General features: G+C 43.6%; 1 protein-coding gene across 2 annotated transcripts in view; it reads left to right on the plus strand.

Annotated features, from left to right (window-relative positions):
- Nucleotides 1-6,430: 6,430 nt before the first annotated feature.
- Nucleotides 6,431-18,893, plus strand: part of LOC113903541 (CD302 antigen) — a 124,446-nt gene continuing 111,983 nt past the window's right edge. For both annotated transcript variants that reach the window (XM_027559875.1, XM_027559858.1), the window contains exons 1-3: nucleotides 6,431-6,592; nucleotides 11,580-11,951; nucleotides 16,786-16,956. In XM_027559875.1, coding sequence (XP_027415676.1) covers nucleotides 6,499-6,592; nucleotides 11,580-11,951; nucleotides 16,786-16,956 — 637 coding nt within the window. In that variant the 5' untranslated portion in view covers nucleotides 6,431-6,498. The remainder of the gene's footprint in view (nucleotides 6,593-11,579; nucleotides 11,952-16,785; nucleotides 16,957-18,893) is intronic.

Genomic DNA, 18,893 nt, shown 5'->3' on the forward strand with positions numbered 1-18,893 from the left:
ACTCTTCCCGTGAATCTCTGCTGCTGCTAAGTCACTTCAGTCGTGTCCGACTCTGTGTGACCCCATAGACGGCAGCCCACCAGGCTCCCCCATCCCTGGGATTCTCCAGGAAAGAACACTGGAGTGGGTTGCCATTTCCTTCTCCAATGCATGAGAGTAAAAAGTGAAAGTGAAGTCGCTCAGTGGTGTCCGACCCTCAGCGACCCCATGGACTGCAGCCTACCAGGCTCCTCCATCCATGGGATTTTCCAGGCAGGAGTACTGGAGTGGGGTGCCATTGCCTTCTCTACCCATGAATCAGGGGTCTACAAATAACCTCTTTAAATTTTCTCATATCCACAGTGGTCACTGCACGTTCTGAACCCTCAGTTTCCTCATCTATAAAACGAGAGAGCAGATAATGGACTCCAAGATCATTGCAAGCTCTGTAATTCCACAATTCCTTGCTATCTGTGCATGAGGTTAAGCTGAGCAAGTGCCTAAGTCAACTTTGGTTGTCAACTGTCTGTCCAGTCTCTTGTGTCAATGTTCTGTACACACCCTAACAGAACATTTCCTCATCTGAGAATTCTATAAAGTCTGTGAAGGAAGTTCAGTTTACTTTAACAAGAAGAATTGTTTACTTTTTTTTGTTTGTCTTTTTAAGTGGATGAATTACAACCTTATCTTTGTACTGTGGTGTCTCTGTTCGCAATTAGTTCTCATGAGTTTAGTTATGACCAAGAATAAGTGCAGATCTTTATTATCAAAGTGTAGTGGGAATTGTTTAAAATTTATTCTTAGACCAAGCCTTGGCCTCCTGGGTCCTCCTTACTACACCTGGGACTATCTGTGGGCATCATCAATTTAAATGCATCCCATGCCGGATCTCCTATACCACAATACCTTATGCAGTTGAATACGCTCCATTTGGAGTTTTTCTTGTTTACCTCTTGCTTACTTGAATGCTGTCTCAGGTACAATTTTTGGTAAGTTGAATCAGTGTCACCAAGGTCCAATAAGGAGAACAAAACCCATGCCAGGTAATTCAGTAGAGCTAGAACCTTATAGAAGGACCCATCCAAAAGGAGCTAGAAACAAAACAGGGGTTTCTTGTGGGAACTGGACCCCAAAGGATGAGACCTCCAGGCCAGAACTGGAACCACAGAGGAGACGTAGCACTGCTAGATGCCGTGGCAAAGCAGAGAGAAGAGACACACCTCGGGGCCTCCCCATCCCAAACTTCTGTCTCTTGCCAACTCCCATTAGCTGAAACTCATCAGAAGGCAGTGGGTGAGGGAACCCAAGCAACGCAAGCAGCCCCTTGGGAGTCAAGGTGGAGAAGGGCAGGCAATGGATCCTAGAGAAAACAAATGAATAACCTGTACAAGTACTAGAAAAGGAAACACAAATAAACAAATCATAGGAAAACGTGTTCAACCACATTAATAATTAGGGAAGTGGAACTTTAAAGTACAATCAGATACCATTTAACCTCACACCAAAAATGTTAAAAAGCCAAGTGTTGATGGAAATGTCAGCAGTGGGAACACGTGCACATCACTGGGAGTGCAGGCTGGAAAGCACACTGACATCATCTAATAATGTCGGTGCTGAACATATCCTGTGCTCCTGCAATTCCATTTCTAAGATTTACCCTCCAGGAAAGTCCAGCAATGCGCACAGAAGTTGTGTACAAAAACATTCATAGGAGCATTGCTAAGGACCTCAAACCACCAAGCTAAAACCTACCCTAAATGTCTACTAACAGGAGAATGGATAAAGTTGTGCTTTATTTTTATGATGGATTACCAAATAAAAATGAATTAACTGTACCTACACACACTAACACAGATGAATGTCACAGGTGTAATTTTGAGCAAAAAAGATAAGTAGGAAAAAACTTTAAATGACCCTATTTACATAAAATTCAAAAACATGCAAAGTTATATATACTGTTTAAAGAATGAATCACATATGGAAAAGTGTGAAGAACAGTAATTCAGAGGAGTGTTATTTCTGTGTGGGAGTAAGGTGGAGGCCCACAAGCATAGCTACTCTTTTTTAATATGATATATACTTCATAATTAAAAACATGACTTTAGAGGTCCTAAAGTTCATACTCCCTCTCCCTAATTGTAAATGGGAAGAAAACAGCAGTAACAATCACACACATTTATGTAGTCTTGGTACCTTCGCTATGGCTACTGACCATAACCAAGTTGTTGATATTGTCTGTGTTGTTTCAGTTTCCACAGTGAAGACAATAGTAATAAATAGTAGTGAAGTGCGGATGATAGTAACACTTTCATAAAATGATTGTTAGATAACAGAGCACACGGGAAATGCTCCGCAAAAGGGCCTGGCACCCAGAAGAAGGCAGATGTCTATTATTTTGCTCACATCATGCATCAGCTTGGAGTGTTCCCCTCTATCTACTATCTACTGAATGGGGCTCATCCAAGGGCTGCAGACCTTCCCTTTTATGCGAGCTGATTTCTCCCTCTTTTAAATACTTAGACCTCCTGTTGTCTGAACCATTTATGAGGCATTTATCATGTATTTAAAAGATAAGAGATTTATATGAGTGGAAGCGAAATCAGAGTATCCCGTGTATTTATTTATTTATTCATTCATCCTTTATGAGGCATTTATCAGGTATTTATTCTTTTATTCATCCAGCATCTCATGGGCTAGGTACTTGGGAACATAGAAGTGACTAAAACAAATACAGTCACGACATCCAGGATCCTGTGGCCTGGGGAGGGAGACAGACATTCAACAAATGAGCAGGCATATAATTATTTAATCCAGCTGTTGCTAAGTGCTATCAAGACGAATGTGGGATGCACTGAGAACTTGTCACAGAGGAAGCTCACTAGCCTGCAGAGTCAAGAAAGATTTTGAGGAAATGACGTTCAAGTTGAGACTTAAAGGATACACTGTTTCTATTGTCACCTTACTGCCGCTGCTAAGTTGCGTCAGTCGTATCCGACTCTGTGTGACCCCATAGACGGAAGCCCACCAGGCTCCTCTGTCCCTGGGATTCTCCAGGCAAGAACACTGGAGTGGGTTGCCATTTCCTTCTCCAATGCATGAAAGTGAAAAGTGAAAGTGAAGTTGCTCAGTCATGTCCAACTCTTAGCGACCCCGTGGACTGTAGCCTACGAGGCTCCTCCATCCATGGGATTTCCCAGGCAAGAGTACTGGAGTGGGGTGCCACTGCCTTCTCCGATTGTCATCACAGACAATAAATATTTGTTTAGGATCTATAGCCTGGGTGGAATGTCTATGCACATGTACTTACAGAAAAAAAAACAGCTGCAGGAGGTACCACGCTTTAAGTACCAAATGAACAGAATGTACCTTATACAGATATTTGGAATCCCCAAGGGTTAGACACCGTCTTAGAAACATTTACATAAAATGAGATTTGAGCAGGGCCTTAACTGGAGAGGTAGAAAACTAAGACAAGGGAGGGAGAAAACAGGCATTCCTGATAGGGGAAAATATAATATATGGGCAGAGCTAGGAAAAGGCAGGACAGATTTAGACAGGTTGCCTGAATTAAGGAGTGACGTAGGAGGTAATTAAAGACAAAGGGTTGGGTCATAGAGGGGCTTCCTTTATCTTACATGGAATTTTCTTCCTTTTTTGAAGGAATGACTTTCTTAAAGACTCTCAAAAAAAGCCTTGGACCCCTCTTTATTGAAAAATAAAAAGGAAAAGAAGGATATTGTATTCATAAAGCTGCATACAATTTCAGGGGTTCACCACAATCCCCCTGAACCCCCATTTAGCAATCCCTGCTAGAAGCAGGTAGCACTGAAAGGATGTGAGTAAAGGAAAGGTGGCATATTTCAAACTGTTTAGAAGCCTTCACTTGCCTGAGGGTTGGCAGTGAGGTCAACTGAGAAACTTGCAGGACAGTGCAAGCTGGAGCTCACACAGCCCTAAACTAACTCTAGGCATTCATTAATAAAGTAAACTAGTATTTAGTGAGAGCTCGCTCTGGGACAGGCCTGGTGCTCAGTGTTAATGAAGAAGATCAGATCACTGCTCTCAAGGAGCTCCAAGCTAGACAGGATAAGAAAGGTAAGCAGTCACAGATGTGGAGGGAATCAGAGCAGCAACAGATTGCCTTACCCAAAATTTATACAGCCCGTTCCGCAGAGAATCAAGTCAACATCTTTAATATCATGCTCAAGGCACTTCACAAAGTAGCCATACCTCACCTTTCTGCTGTCATTTCCACTTAGGTCCCAACAACAGCTTCTGTCAACACACACCTGCATCCCGCAGGTCGACCACACTAGACTCTTTGACTGTCTTCTGAGACTGTTTTGCCTTTTCCTGCCTCCGTTCTGTCACTACCTTCCTCCCACCAGCTGTGCCTGGTCAAGTGCCTACCTATTACCCATGGCTTTCCTGGTAGCTCAGATGCTAAAGAATCTGCCTGCAATGCAGGAAACCCCGCTTCGAACCCTGAGTTGGGAAGATCCCCTGGAAAAGGAAATGGCAACCCACTCCAGTATTCTTGCCTGGGAAATCCCATGAACAGAGGAGCCTGGCAGGCTACATTCCATAGGGTTGCAAAGAGTTGGGAATGACTTAGAGACAAAACAACAACAAGGCCCAGCTGAGGTGTTGCCTTTGTGGCATCTCCCTATTCATTCTGCCCTAAGTTAACTGTGTGTGCCTCAGTCTCCTCCAATACTCACTAAGCTGGAGCAGGTAGGGTGTCCTCCTTTGACCTCATGCTGGGATGGGCCCAGTTTCCTGTACTGACAGGTGCTCAGTATACACACTGAACCCAAAGGCAACTGCCTGGGGAGAGAACAAGGCCAAGGGAGAGTTGGGAGCCATCAGCCAAGCCTTAGTGGTTGGAATCAGAAAAGGTAACTTCCTGTTCACTTACTCCTGGAAGAATTCACCCTGTGGGGAGGGCGGAAGGTCATCCCAGGCACACACCATGCACTTAGTAAATATAGGTTTAAAAATACAGGACATTCATATCCAGGTAACTCAGATCACCTATTTATGATAACTATTTATAATGAGAGCTTGGGGCTTCCCAGGTGGCACTAGTGGTAAAGCACCCGCCTGCCAATGGAGGAGACTTAAGAGACTAAGGTTTGATCCCTGCGTTGGGAAGATTCCACGGAGGAGGCATGGCAACCCACTCCAGTAAGTATTCTTGTCTGGAGAATCTCCATGGGCAGAGGGTCTGGCAGGCTACAGCCCATGGGATCTCAAAGGGTCGGATACTACTGAAGCGACTTAGCACGCAGGCAACTCAGATCACCCTATTTATAATGATATCAGTTCCCACAAGCTGAGGATAAAGTCTGCTCTCACAATGACCAGTTTTGGATGCGGACTTCCACACTCTGCTGCTGCTGCTGCTAAGTCGTTTCAGTCGTGTCCGACTCTGTGCGACCCCATAGAGGGCAGCCCACCAGGCTCCCCGGTCCCTGGGATTCTCCAGGCAAGAACACTGGAGTGGCTTGCCATTTCCTTCTCCAATGGATGAAAGTGAAAAGTGAAAGTGGATTATAACTGTTGTTTAATTATTAAGAAAAGAGCTTACTTGTAAAGGCCAAACAGTTATACAACTTAGTCATCCTTGGAAGTCTTATAGTGAAAGCGAAGTCGCTCAGTTGTGTCCAACTCTTTGCGACCCGTGGACTGTAGCCCACCAAGCTCCTCCGTCCATGGGATTCTCCAGGCAAGAATACTGGAGTGGGTTGCCATTTCCTTCTCCAGGAGATCTCCCATTTCCTTCTCCAGGAGATCTTCCTGACCCAGGGATCAAACCCAGGTCTCCCACATTGCAGGCAGACGCTTTAACCTCTGCGCCACCAGGGAAGTCTTATAGGGTCACTCAAATAGCTCTTGTTTTTAATACTTTAACAAGTGCGGGTGAAACCTCATTGAGCCATCACCTCACCTTTGTTTGGACTATCAAATACTCAGGACGGTGCCAAGGACGACTGAATTTTTTGGCTCGACCACAGTCGCAACAGGATGGGTGCACATTTCGCTCTTTCGGGTACGAGGGGATGCGGGTGCCTTTCCAGGCCAGCTGCGTGAAAGGAAGAAGCCATGCCTGACCGAGGCGCGTTAGGCAGACCACCCACTAGGGCGGTGCCAAGTCCCAGCCAGGGCCGCATCTCCTCAACTTTACTGAAGACGCGGCGGGGCTTCCTCCTGGCCCGCTAGTCTGCGCGGTGCTCTGCTCTCCAGCCTAGGCGGGCAGCCCAACGCAGGTGCGCAGCGCTCTTTACACGCTGTCTTCCCGCCCGGTATCCGGCCCGCCACCTCCGGGCCCCGCCCGCACCGCCCTGGGACCCACGACGGGCTGATGCGATTGGCCGAGGGCGGCGGGGGCGGGCCCGGGGCGCCCCGGGAGGCTGGGGGTTGGGGGCAAAGGCGGTGGAGGGGCTGACCTGGCGCACCCGGAGGGCTGGGTGCCGCGTGCCCCCGAAGACCCGACTGAAGCGCCGGGGCCGGCTCAGGATGAGGACGCGCTGGGCAACCCCTCGCCGTGCGGCAGAGCTGCTCATGCTGCTCCTCCCGGGCTTCGGGCTGGTGGAGCCCTCTGGCCACTCAGGTAACCGCGGGCGCGTCCGCCGGCCGGCTGGCCGGCTAGGGACCTCGACGCCGCCCGGTCGGCCGACTGTTCTTGATTCGGGTTCGGGCTGCGTGCCGGGGTCCTGTCACCTCTGCTGGACAAGTGAGCGGAAGGGAGGTGCGGGGAGAAGGCGCTCCGTTACCTTCCGGAGTCCTGGAGGAGCACGGAGTGGGACGAGGAGGCGCAGGGCTTTTCTCGTGCGGAGGGCCTGGAGTCCACCGTAGGGGAGGCACCCAGAGTGTCTTTTCTGAACGAGTCTCCCGCGCCTTCCTCGTCCTTTCCTCTGAAATCTTGCTTCGCTAGGGTTTAGGGCTTCTCAACAGCCCCCTCACCCACCCACCCACCTCACGCCGCATCCCGCCGTCTCGGTCCTCCTTCGCCCCTTGGTCACCTTGGCCACTCAGTGTCAAGAGGAGCTTTCCACCCACAGCGCCAGAATGAAACAGCGATTCTCTGACTTCAGTCTGTTCCTGGTGCCCGTCAAAAAGCCCTGTCTTCTACAATGACTATGGCCAAGACTCTGATATGATGCCCTCCCCCAATGCCTCCAGCAGCGACTCTTCCTTCTAATTGGCTTATCCGGCTCCAAACGTTTACCCCAACCCCCACCCCAGAGGTCGAAGTTCCCGCAGTGGAGCCCAGGTTGCTTGCCCAGAGACCTCTTGCCTCTCTCTTACTTGAGAAGCAGGACGAGGAGCAGACACCCTTCGCTGATGCTCTGAGTAGTGCCTGCCCCACCCCCACCCCTTGGCAGCACCCGGAGTTTGCTTTTAATCTCTTTCTGCCTTGGCAAAGGTGTACTGAGGACTTTGTTTCTTAGTCTGGGTGCTTCACAGACAATTAGTGAGCTGTCCCCACCTACCACTTCTGTCAACATGTCAGAATGAGGAAGTAAAAGATGGTCAAGGGAGTTTTTGAAAAACTGCGGTTTGCTTATGGTATTTACTTTCTTTGCAGTTAAACTGAGTTACTGTCTGATGGTTGAGATCATGAGTAGCATCATCTTATGTCAAGAACTTTATCGCTGACCTTGTTTTGATTCACCCTTCTGCATTCTTCTTTGATCCCCCCCTATTGGAAACTCCCAAAAGGCCCTTATTGCTGTGAGAATTCTGTTCTGCCTGCCCCGATAATCCAGGGAGAAAATTATCATGGCAGCAGCTAACTGTGATGGAAACACACTAGCCTTTCAATCACTAAACTTGGCTTCCATGTGCATTTGCTTTATTTTATCTCTTTTGTCTCCCCCATAGAACTCAAGATTTTCTTAATTTCTGCAATCTCTGCAATTCCTGGCCTCTCTCATCAACCAAGAGCAAAGAGCTCGAACTTAATGCCATTCTTTTTGCAGGAGGTCCTCAAAGGTGTTTGTTTTCCTGCATCCTTCCCCACCTTGAGCACCTGCTCTGGTCAGACTTGTGGCCCTATTGAGGGAAGCGCTGGAATTTTGAAATCTCAGCCATTTGGGTAGCTTATTTGGCACTGTGTCAGCTTCATGATGCTGGTGATGGTGTGTGCTTCATCACATGTGTGCAGCTAGGTTTGTGCAGGCGGTCTCCAATACTCAGATGCAGGGGAAGTACTTCTGTGTCCTTGGGAGGATGCCAATTGCTTAGTTAGCTTTTTTGCCTCCTTGGAGGGCTAGCAGCTTGAAGTACATTAATTCTTCAGAGACTCCTGAGGTTTTCATCAGCCCACACCACCCAATCTGAACTCCATGACTTTCTGACTCCTAGTACATTGCTCTGGACCCAACCATCACTTTAGGACTGTTTTTGAACTGGCAAATCCAGACTTCTGGGTCTCTCCTAGTGTACACTCTGCACATATAGTAGCAGCTCCACAAAATGCTTAACAGTGTGGGCTCAGGAAGTTCCCGTGAAACTAAAAAAGTTGCAATCTTCATCCGTCTTGCCTTCCAAAACCATCTCCTCTCCATATGTCTGTGGGTTACAAAATGTTGAGGCCCAGTTTTTCTTTGGAATGTGCAAAGCTCTTTGGTTTGGGTCCTGTAACACAGGAGTTACTTAACAATCAGACAATAAGAAAGAGCTTTCCTGTGATGGTCTAAAAATTCATTTTCAATTTATGATAATGCTACATAGCTATTTCCTCTTAAACATCAGTAGAATGTTTATATAAAATGAAACATTTAAAAAAGTGCTCTAAGGATGGTGAGGTGATGAGTCTTCTTTTCATCAACCTCTGTCTTTTAGACTTGTCTCAATGTTGTATTTGTAGGTAAATATTAAAATTCCCTTTAGGGCCAGTATAAAGTGAATAAGATGCAATATATGGCTATCAGTAAAGAATCTGTTTTATAAATTGCTCTGTAATCACCATTTCAAAGTATAATACATTTCTGATGTATTTCATAGACCCTTATTTAACAAATTTTTAAAATTATTTTCACATTTTTCAGACCTCCCCTACCCCAACCTACTTTCCCAATAGGGTCACAAGACTGGAGCAGAGTGAACAGCTTCTTTGTAAGGGTAAAGAAAGATATGAGGAACTATCATGAGACTACAAGACTGTCCCTAGGTTATATATTATGTATGAATGCTTGTACATTATATATGAAGACTAATGACAAGTTTCCTTAAATCATATCAATAATTAATGTATTAGCTAAGTGATCACTACTGGTGTCAAGCATTGATATTACATACTTGTAATATGTAATATTATGTAATATTCTAAATCTAGATTTAGAATGAGACAAGTATCTACAATCATAGATGTTAGAAGCTTGGAAACTCCTTTTCAACATAGCTACTCCACACCTCTCCTATAGTCTTTCAGAATTTCTACAACCTTGTTAAGTCCATGGGTGTCCTAGAAGTTAAACGTATATTAAATGAAAGTGAAAGCATTAGTCACTCAGTCATGTCTGACTCAGGGAACCCTCTCCTGTAGTCCATGGAATTCTCCAGGCACGAATACTGGAGTGGGGAGCCATTCCCTTCTCCAGGGAATCTTCCCTACCCAGGGATTGAACCTGGATCTCCTACATTGCAGGTGGATTCTTTACTGTTTGAGTTACCAGGGAAGCAAATGGGAAAGGGTAAATTTTTGTTCTCTTCCAGAGTACTTATAAGGCAGCACTGTCACCTAAGTGCACATGCCCAATACAGATGGAATTCAAATGACCTAAAATGCTACTGGCATGATGTAATAAAGTTGTGGACATCTGTTCAGGAACAATATGCAGTGAACTTAGCAGAGCCCTGTAAAGCCTGCAAGGCTAGGAAAACTGAATTAGTGGAAGCATAGAGTGTTAGCACTGGAAGTAACGTAGATTTTTATACTCTACTGCTTTCATCTCACATTTGGAGATGAGAAGACCCTGAGGAGATTAACTGAATTCCCCAAGGTGTCCCAGCTAACCAGAAACAGAGGTAGATCTTCAGTCTAGGACCCCTAACTCCTTATTCTACTGCTCTCGCCACTGTTCTAAGCGCTGTAGCTAATCCATTAGATTCTGCAAAGGCAACTTGGAAAATCTTGGGTCAAAGAGCACAGAGCAAAGTGTCCAGGAAGGAGAGCAGGGAGATTACAGAGCAGGAGAGGGGAAGATCCAGCAGGGGTGCACTGCCCACTCTCCCGCAGAAGCCGACTCCGTTGTTTCTGCTAAGTACCTAATACTTTGGAGCACAAGAGAGGTGAGAGGGAATAGGTTGGCAAAGAGTTATATCATAGTCTGATAATCTTCTGAGATAATATGTTTTCCTTTTTTTTTTTTTTTTGGCTAACTGTCTGCCCAAATTGTGTTCATAAGGTAGGGAACAGCAGAGTGATGTCAAAGAAGAATGAGGGATGGAAGCTGCTATTCAAACAGATCTAACTGCAACCCTAGGCAGTATTTTAAAATAGCAACTTGAAAGTGGAAATAGCTTAAGGTTTTAAACGATTTTGTTCTTGCTGTTCCTGTTATTTCTCTTGGTGCTGCTACTGCTATTTAAAACAAGCAAAAATTCTGTCCAGAGTTCAAACTGGAATTGAACTTAATCATATAGGTGTTATTTGCATAGTGAAATTTCCCCTCCAGTCCTTAGTATAAGAATTTTTAACTCTGCAAGCCTATGAAGTATTATTAGAAAAGGTGTTTAGTGTCAGTAAAACCACTGAATGTGACGCTGGCATCAAAATGAAAGTACCTTTTGGGAACTAAAATTTTACAGCTCCTTCTCCAGAACCCTTGGGTTCATTGACAAAGATTGCTTACATTTGTCTAAACTGCTTCAGGTCATCAACATGTTCTGTGCTATCACTTCACAAAATGTTCCTTTGTAAAAGCACTGACCAAATTGTACTATTGTAATTTGCTATAACAGATGCGAATCTTGCTCTACAGACTCAGTCCTGTGGCCACTGCTGAGTTTTCCAAATTTAATCAGGCACATTAATGTCATGTAATAATTACCTTGCTGAAGTAGCCGAAGTGCAAGCAGGACAGAATTGTGTCCTGAAAAAGCTCAGGATATTTTTCATTGTCTACAGGCCACTTATCTAAAGAAGCTCTAAGGAGCTTCTTCATCTCATTAAATAAGGAGGAGGTCTCACTGAATGACAATAACAAATATGTATACTATTCTAAGTGTTTTACATGTATGAGCTGCTTTTATCCTTACATCCACCCTGTGAAGTACTGTTTTACAAAGGAGAAAGCTGATGCACAGCAGGTAAATGACACCCTGATCACACGGTCAATAATAGCAGAGCAAACTATTAATATAAAGCCAAGCAAACTGGCCCCAGAGCCCACGCTCTTAATCCTACACTGAACTGCCTCTCTGGCCACCACTGTCCTCCAACCTTGTGTAGAACGTTACAGTTTATACAGCTGGGAGGATGTTAACAGTCTGGGGGTGCTCAGACTCACTCTCCTTAGCAAGCAGGGCCAAGGCACATCGGCCACATAATTCAGAATCCTGAAATGTCTTTTCTGCCTGTCTTGTCTCAGGTAATGATCCATTCACCATCGTCAATGAAAACACAGGCAAGTGCATCACGCCGCTGAACGACTGGATAGTGGTAAAGGACTGCGACGAAACCAAGGACATGCTGTGGAAGTGGGTGTCCCAGCATCGGCTCTTTCATTTGCAGTCCCAGAAGTGTCTTGGCCTAGATATTACCAAACCCACAGATTCCTTGAGAATGTTCAGCTGCGACTCCAATGCCATGCTGTGGTGGAAATGTGAGCATCACTCTCTCTACGGGGCTGCCCAGTACCAGTTGGCTCTGAGGGATGGACACGCCATAGCAAGTACAAATTCATCAGATGTCTGGAAGAAAGGAGGCTCAGAGGAAAACTTGTGTGCCCAGCCTTACCATGGTGAGTACTGGAGAGGGACTCTGACTTATTTGCTGCTGTATTTGGTGCAAGTGGCCTTGAACGTGTACCTCTGATCACACTTAGAGTCATACACTGGTGAGTCAAGTGAACTGGCCTCTAGTTCCAGGCACTGAGTAGTAACGTTGAGCTGCTTCTATGAGGTCAGTGCTATTTGCCAACTTTCACAGGGAAGGGTAGGAGAAGTTAGGTGCCTTGTCAGAGGTCTCACAGCCATTCTGTGGCACCTGGGGGCTTGAAATCTCTCTGATGCCTGAGCATATGTACTTTCCATGATTACATCCTGAATTCCAGAGAAAAGAAAATGTTAGAGTAACTGGAAGTCCCCTACACAGGATAAAAGTTAAATAACCTAATAAGGTTGACTCCATTCTAAGTTAAAAAACAAGAAGAAAGAGGAAAAAAAAAAAAAAGGAAATGAATTTTTTTTCTTATCTGCAGATTTGGATGTAATGGAAAAACTTTAAGAGTATTATGTGGCTTTATTTTTTATTTTGGCATGGCTATCACACTGTATTTATGATTCAGTATTATAAGAGTAGACTTTTTCCTCAGTTGCCTCCAAAATAAGTATATGAATACAAATCTTCCTCTACTTACAATGTTGTTTTGTCCCAATAAACCCATCATAAATTGAAAATATCATAAGTTGAAAATGCATTTAATACACTTGTAACGAATATCATAACTTAGCCTGGCCTGCCTTAAATGTGCTCAGAATGCTTACTTTAGCCTACAGTTGGGAAAAGCCACCTAAAACAAAGCCTGGCCTATTTTATAGTCACATGTTGAATACCTCTTGTAGTTTATTGAATACGGTACTGAAAGTGAAAAACAGAATGGTTGCGTGTCAGTTGTTTACCCTCGTGACTGTGTGGCTGACTGGGAGCTGTGGCTGCCGCTGCTCAGCATCAGAGAGAGGACTGTACCATGTATTGCTAGCCCAGGAAAAGATCAAAATTCAAAGTACAGTTTCACTGACTAGGTATCACTTTCATACCATCACAAAGTCAAAAAGTTGTATGTCATACCATCGTATGTCTGGAACTGCCTGCTTTGCCTTTGGGGGCACTGATCATGAACTTTGAGTCTAGAGACTTGGTTATAATGAATTTTTGAGTTTAAAAGGAAGTAGATTTATCTTTTAAACCTCCAAATGTAAATTAGCTCTCACGCAAGCAAATCTTTCCCCATTATGTTGCTCTAAATTATATCAAATGTTGAATGTGTGAGTATCTATATACATTTGTATATGTTTCATTATATTATCTTTGTCTTACTTATCTCATGTGTACTCTTCTTTGTAAATTTACATAGCTTTACAGAGATTTTTTCCTCTTCTTTTAAGCTAAATTTGGCCTCCCATCTTTTTTGTACCTGAACAGGTTTTTCTCCTGGAGAAACCACCTCTTTCCATTTCCTAGTGAGGGTGCAGCAGCTTCCGAGATGTCAGGTTCTGCTGTTATGGAAAGTGTCAGAGAATCAGAGATGGGGTTTTCCTTTTCTTCAGTCCTCAACCCTTGAGTAGTTGAAAAGTCTGCTTCTGCTAGCCACCTTCCTCCTAACCTTAAAAAGCAATTGCTTTTTGGATACCACTTTAAAAATGGCAAGCTTAAATTTTGTGCTATAAAGCCTTTCTCTCACTTGGCAGCCAAGAGAAAACATGGAACCATGCGAATTGCCTTTTGAACTGGATTTAACTTGTTTCATTATATTTGTTCAAAGATCAGAAACAATAATTTTCTTGGCTGGGCTCCTTCTGTCTTCTGCTCCTAACTGAGGGACATAGTTGTAATTATAAATTCCCTCAGTCCCCCAAATGCCTTTATTTCAATATAACTAGTTTCCTTTATAATCCTATGTGTTTTATTTTACACATTTATGTTTTCTGAGAAGGGGCTCACACGTTTCACACGGCTGCCGAAGTTACCAGTGGCGCAAAAAAGGTTAAAAACCCACCTAGGGCATCACCCCAGAGAAAGCTGAACAGTGCTCACCAGCAAGAGCCCACAGGCTGTATTCGACCTTACCAAATACAGTATTTTAAACACTAAATATCCAACTAAGAAACAAGACAAGATGCATGTAGTCCTGACTTATCAGCATATATCTTGAGTTTTCATTTGCACTGACACCAGGGCCAAACTTGCCTCTTCTCCATTCCTCTCCAGGTGACTGATACCATCCAAGTTGCACGTCAGAAATCTACAAGTCACCCTAGAGTTCCTCTGCTCTTCTCTGCCACCATTCAAAAGTAGTCAGATATTAAGTCCTGGCAATTTTACTCTTTTAAAATTTTGTAGTCCCTTCTTGTTCTTGGGTTGGAGAGTGATGTCTTAAGTTAAAGACTTTCTCTAGATATGCTCTCTCAAACTTCTCATATTGGACCCCGCCCCCTCCTTCTTATCTTATTGTACAGAATAAGAAAGATAAGATACCAGAGTCCAACAAAGTGAAGTTCAAGGTAACCCAGCTTGTTACGGCAAAAACCAGGATGACATTCCCCAGATATAGCTTCTTTACTTTTCGCTTGGCTTCTGCTATATAATTTTTTTTACTTCTAATATAAAAACATTTATCTGTCATTGTGTTCTGGGTTGCCTCTCTCCTCACCCCCATCCTGTGTGAGCCATGCTCCTCTCAGAAAAAATTTTCACTGTATAAATTTGATGAATTAATTGATCTTGACTGGCATCCACATATGCATTTATATCATTAAGATATCTTGGCCTCACACTAGCACCCCTCAAGTTTTGAATGTTTGGTGAATCACGCAGAGGAAGTAGACTTTCAGTGGTGGGTGGGGAACCTGTAAAAGTGTCTGAATTCTAAGCAACTTAGAAGTCTGCCAAGCTCTTTAAATATTGAAGCTGTTTTTTTCTTTTGCTACCAAAGAGGTTAATGTTAATTTTCTATGTAAGCATCTCATCTCATAGATGTGTGCCTATTGCAGAGTAAGATGTGGTTTTAAGGCTGCCAACATCGGAAATTCATACATTCAAAGGGTATCTTAGGAAAGCCTGTCTCTCTGGGGAGATCCTTGGGAGTTAAGGGGTCCAATAACATCAAAGAATGTGTAAGAATAAAAGTCTTAGTGAATAATTAGCATAATTTAGCAGCTGCTGCTGTTGTGGTTGTTATATGCTTATCATTCTTCAAAATGTATTGTGAACAGGAGAGCTTTTTAATTGAAGCCCAGCTTTGAGCTATGACACTAACTTGAAGCCTGAGAAGGCAGCCATTGATATCACACGTTGTCCTTATATGTCAAGGACTCAAGGAGAGAGCCAGTTTCGATCCCTGTCACAGCTGAATGACTGAATGTTTCACTTAACGACTCTGCAAAAACGGGGATTTCACAGATAAGTGTAATACTTGCCCCACTGATCTTGTGGGCTTATGGGAAAGAGCAAGTGAAAGCATTTTTACAAGTCTTACTAAAAAAAAAAACCCCTCATGATTCTACAAATCATAGTCATTGTGCTCACAGACTCTCCTTTTAAGTGCTGTGATATAGGAAGAGAAATCAGTCATGTGCTATTGGGAGTTTTGTTATGGTTAAAAATAAAAGGTAGATAATAAGTAGAATCCTTATAAAATATAAGGTCAAATTGCTCTTTAACCAAAGTATACCATTCAAAACCATTTATATGTCAGAGGAAAACAAAACCAAAATCCTTAAAAGATTGTTTGCAAGTAAAAACATCTACATTATTTTCCTGTACTGCTGAATACATTCTAAACTGTTAAGCCTCACATTTCAGCTAAACAAGCAATTGAGAATAATAAGGAATGTGGAATCAAATTCTATCTTAAACACCTTTTTAAGAAAATCTATGAGACATTTTGAGGGACCCAACTTGCATGGTAAATGATGATAAAATCTGATTATTATCCTCTACATATAATAGTCATTATTTGATCTGATAACAACCATGGTTTTAAACAAATTATGGAAAAGGGGACCGAAATAGTTATAGGGTTAGCTGTTCTATAAGACACCTCTCCAAAGGAACTGTTACCAACATAAGTATTTAGCACTTCTTCTGGCATTTCCATGTATATTTGAGGTTGGAATTGTTCTTCAGTTTCTCTCCATGTACCAGGGAAAATTTGTTGACAGGAAAGGCTAGTTCTGCTACCTTGCTGGCCACCAGCTGGTTCCGTGACTGCCCTGCTGACTCTGGTTCTTCTTTCATAACCTGAATTACCACGTCCTATCCCTCTCCAAGAGACTGCTGAGAAACTCAGCAGCCTTTTCTCCTACTTCCTCAAAACTCTCAGCTTTGATTCTACCATCAGTCTGTAACAGTGGAGCTATTTGTGCATCTCTCTAACTCCACAGTTGGTTTCAAAGCCCACACCCAGCCTCAGTGATTCCAAAATATTTTGCTGGCCTCACTCTTACTAAAGAAAATAGAATTTAGGTTTCCTCTCAAGCAGACACCCCTTTTGGTGACTTTCTCTGCCATCCAGAGGAGTCAGTTTATCCTTACATGATAAAGCCAGGATCTTTTAGCTCCTCATCACATCACAATAAATGAAGCTTTACCTGATCATCTCACTGAATCTCATGAACAACGCTATGAGCCGATATCATTATTCCTAATTTTCAAATGCAGAAACGGAGACTGATAGAGGTTGGAGAGCTTGCCCACAGCCACACAGTTGGAATTGCCACATGGTGCAGCCCGCCTAGATACTGGGTTCTCATAAGTATGAAAACATCTTTCAAAACGGTTTTAGAAGGTAGTTAGCTAAAGCTGAGTATCTAGTTTTTAACTCTTCTTTCCTCTACTTTCTCCCCAACCCACAGAGATCTATACTAGAGATGGGAACTCTTTTGGGAGACCTTGTGAATTTCCCTTCTTAGTTAATGGGACCTGGCATCATGAGTGCATTTTTGATGGAGATCGCAGTGGGCCATGGTGTGCAACCACCTTAAATTACGAATATGATCAGCAGTGGGGCATCTGCTTACAACCAGGTATGTATGGGCTGGTGAACTTTGTAGGTGGAAAGAAAAGGATACTGTTCCTATGTGGCAAAGGGGAAAGGGAAGAGTCCCATGATTACTCAAAAATGACAGCAACAGATATCCTAGAGAAGGAGTGTATATTTGAGGGAAGACAGGGAAGTCGTGTGTAGCTAAGAACTTACTTTTAGAAGTGAGCCAGGAAGAGAACTAAGACAGGATGCTGTCACTGAAGGCATATGATGAGGAAGTCTGCTGTACCACAGATACTTCAGGAAGAGGACCAGGCTACTTCCTGGCTATTGCCAGGAGCAGTCAGGAAAATTGCTAGTGGCCTTAATAGAACAGTTTCAAAATTAAGAACTATTTTTTAATGGCCAATAAGTTAAAAACATCAACAGTAAATAGAAAGGAAAAAGCTCCAGTAATAGTAATGGTTATTACTTATAGCAGCAATAGTTATCTCTTGGCCCTGCCAAATATCAGGTACTATTCTAAGTACTCAACCTTTATTAACTCATTTACTCTATACACAGTTTTGTAAGGTAGGTTCTATTATTTATCCTCATTTTGTTGTTGTTGTTTAGTTGCTAAGTCCTGTCAGACTCTTTTGTGACCCCATAGACTGTAGCCCTCTAGGCTCCTCTGTTCATGGGATTTCCCAGGAAAGAATACTGGAGTAGGTTGCTTTTCCTTCTCCAGTTGGTATTCCTGACCCAGGGGTGGAACTTGGCTCTCCTGCATTGGCAGGTGGATTCTTTACCACCAAGACATCTGGGAAGCCCATGTACCCATATTACAGATGAGCAAAGCGAGGCACAGGAGAGTTAAATCAATTGCCTAAGGTTACATAGATAATAAATTTCAGAGCTAGGATTCAGATTCAGCTCTGGAGCCCTTGCCTCAAACAACTACATTATCCTGCCTTATTCAGTAGCGAGTCTGATGAAATTAGTAATGCTGATCTCTCTTTAAGAGAAGCTGAGCTTCAAAATGTAGAGTCCTAAGCAACTTGAAGAGATTATGTCAAGCCAATCATTCTCAAACTTCAGGTTGCAACAGAATTATTTGGAGAGTTTGTTACAATACAGATTTGTGGGGCCAACCTCCAGAAATTGTAATTTGGTAGATTTTGGATGGTATCCAAAACTTTGCAGTTTAGTGAGTTCCCAGATGATGCTGATGATGGTCTGGGGATCGCACTTTAAGAATTACTTTTCTAGGTAGAGGCAAAGGCTTTTCAACACTTAGAACTTATTGAAAGATAAAAAGCCAACATTTATTCCACCTGTAATTGATGACAAGCTGGGTTCGGTCAACCAGGCACCAATTTTATTTCAGTCTTACTATAGTCTGGATCATGGGCTTCCCCAGTGGCTCAGTCTTACCATAGTCTGGATCATGGGCTCCCCATTGCAGCAGTAAAGAATCCATCTGCAATGCAGGAGCCATAGGAGACACAGGTTCGATCCCTGGGTCAGAAAGATCCCTTAGAGGAGGGCACCCATTCCAGTATTCTTGTCTGGAGAATCTTGGACAGAGGGGCCTGGTGGTATACAGTTCTTAGGGTTGCAAAGAGTTGGATGTGACTGAAGCGACTTAGCCTAGCACAAAGTCTGGATCAGAAACTTTAGGGATTGTGGAGAGGCTTAGACGTTATTCAGAGCAAACCCTCATTTCTCAGGTGAGGAGCAGCAGACCTAGATTGATGAAATAGCCTGTCAGTGTCAGACTGTATTTGTGTGGAGCCTGGTAGATCTCCCAGGATTCTGACCTTCATTTCCCAGTGTGTTCCACCTTGTTCCACCTTGTTCATTCCCCATCCCATTCCACCTTGCTGCCTTGACTGACGTGTGTCTTGGTGCCTTTAGCCTACTTTGGAGGAAAGCGGGGGTTATCAGTGCATTCATGTGCCTCCCTTTCTACAGAAGTGAGATTGTGAGTTTCTT

This window comes from Bos indicus x Bos taurus, chromosome 2 (assembly GCF_003369695.1).
Source record: "Bos indicus x Bos taurus breed Angus x Brahman F1 hybrid chromosome 2, Bos_hybrid_MaternalHap_v2.0, whole genome shotgun sequence".
In the NCBI taxonomy this organism is placed as follows: Eukaryota; Metazoa; Chordata; class Mammalia; order Artiodactyla; family Bovidae; genus Bos; species Bos indicus x Bos taurus.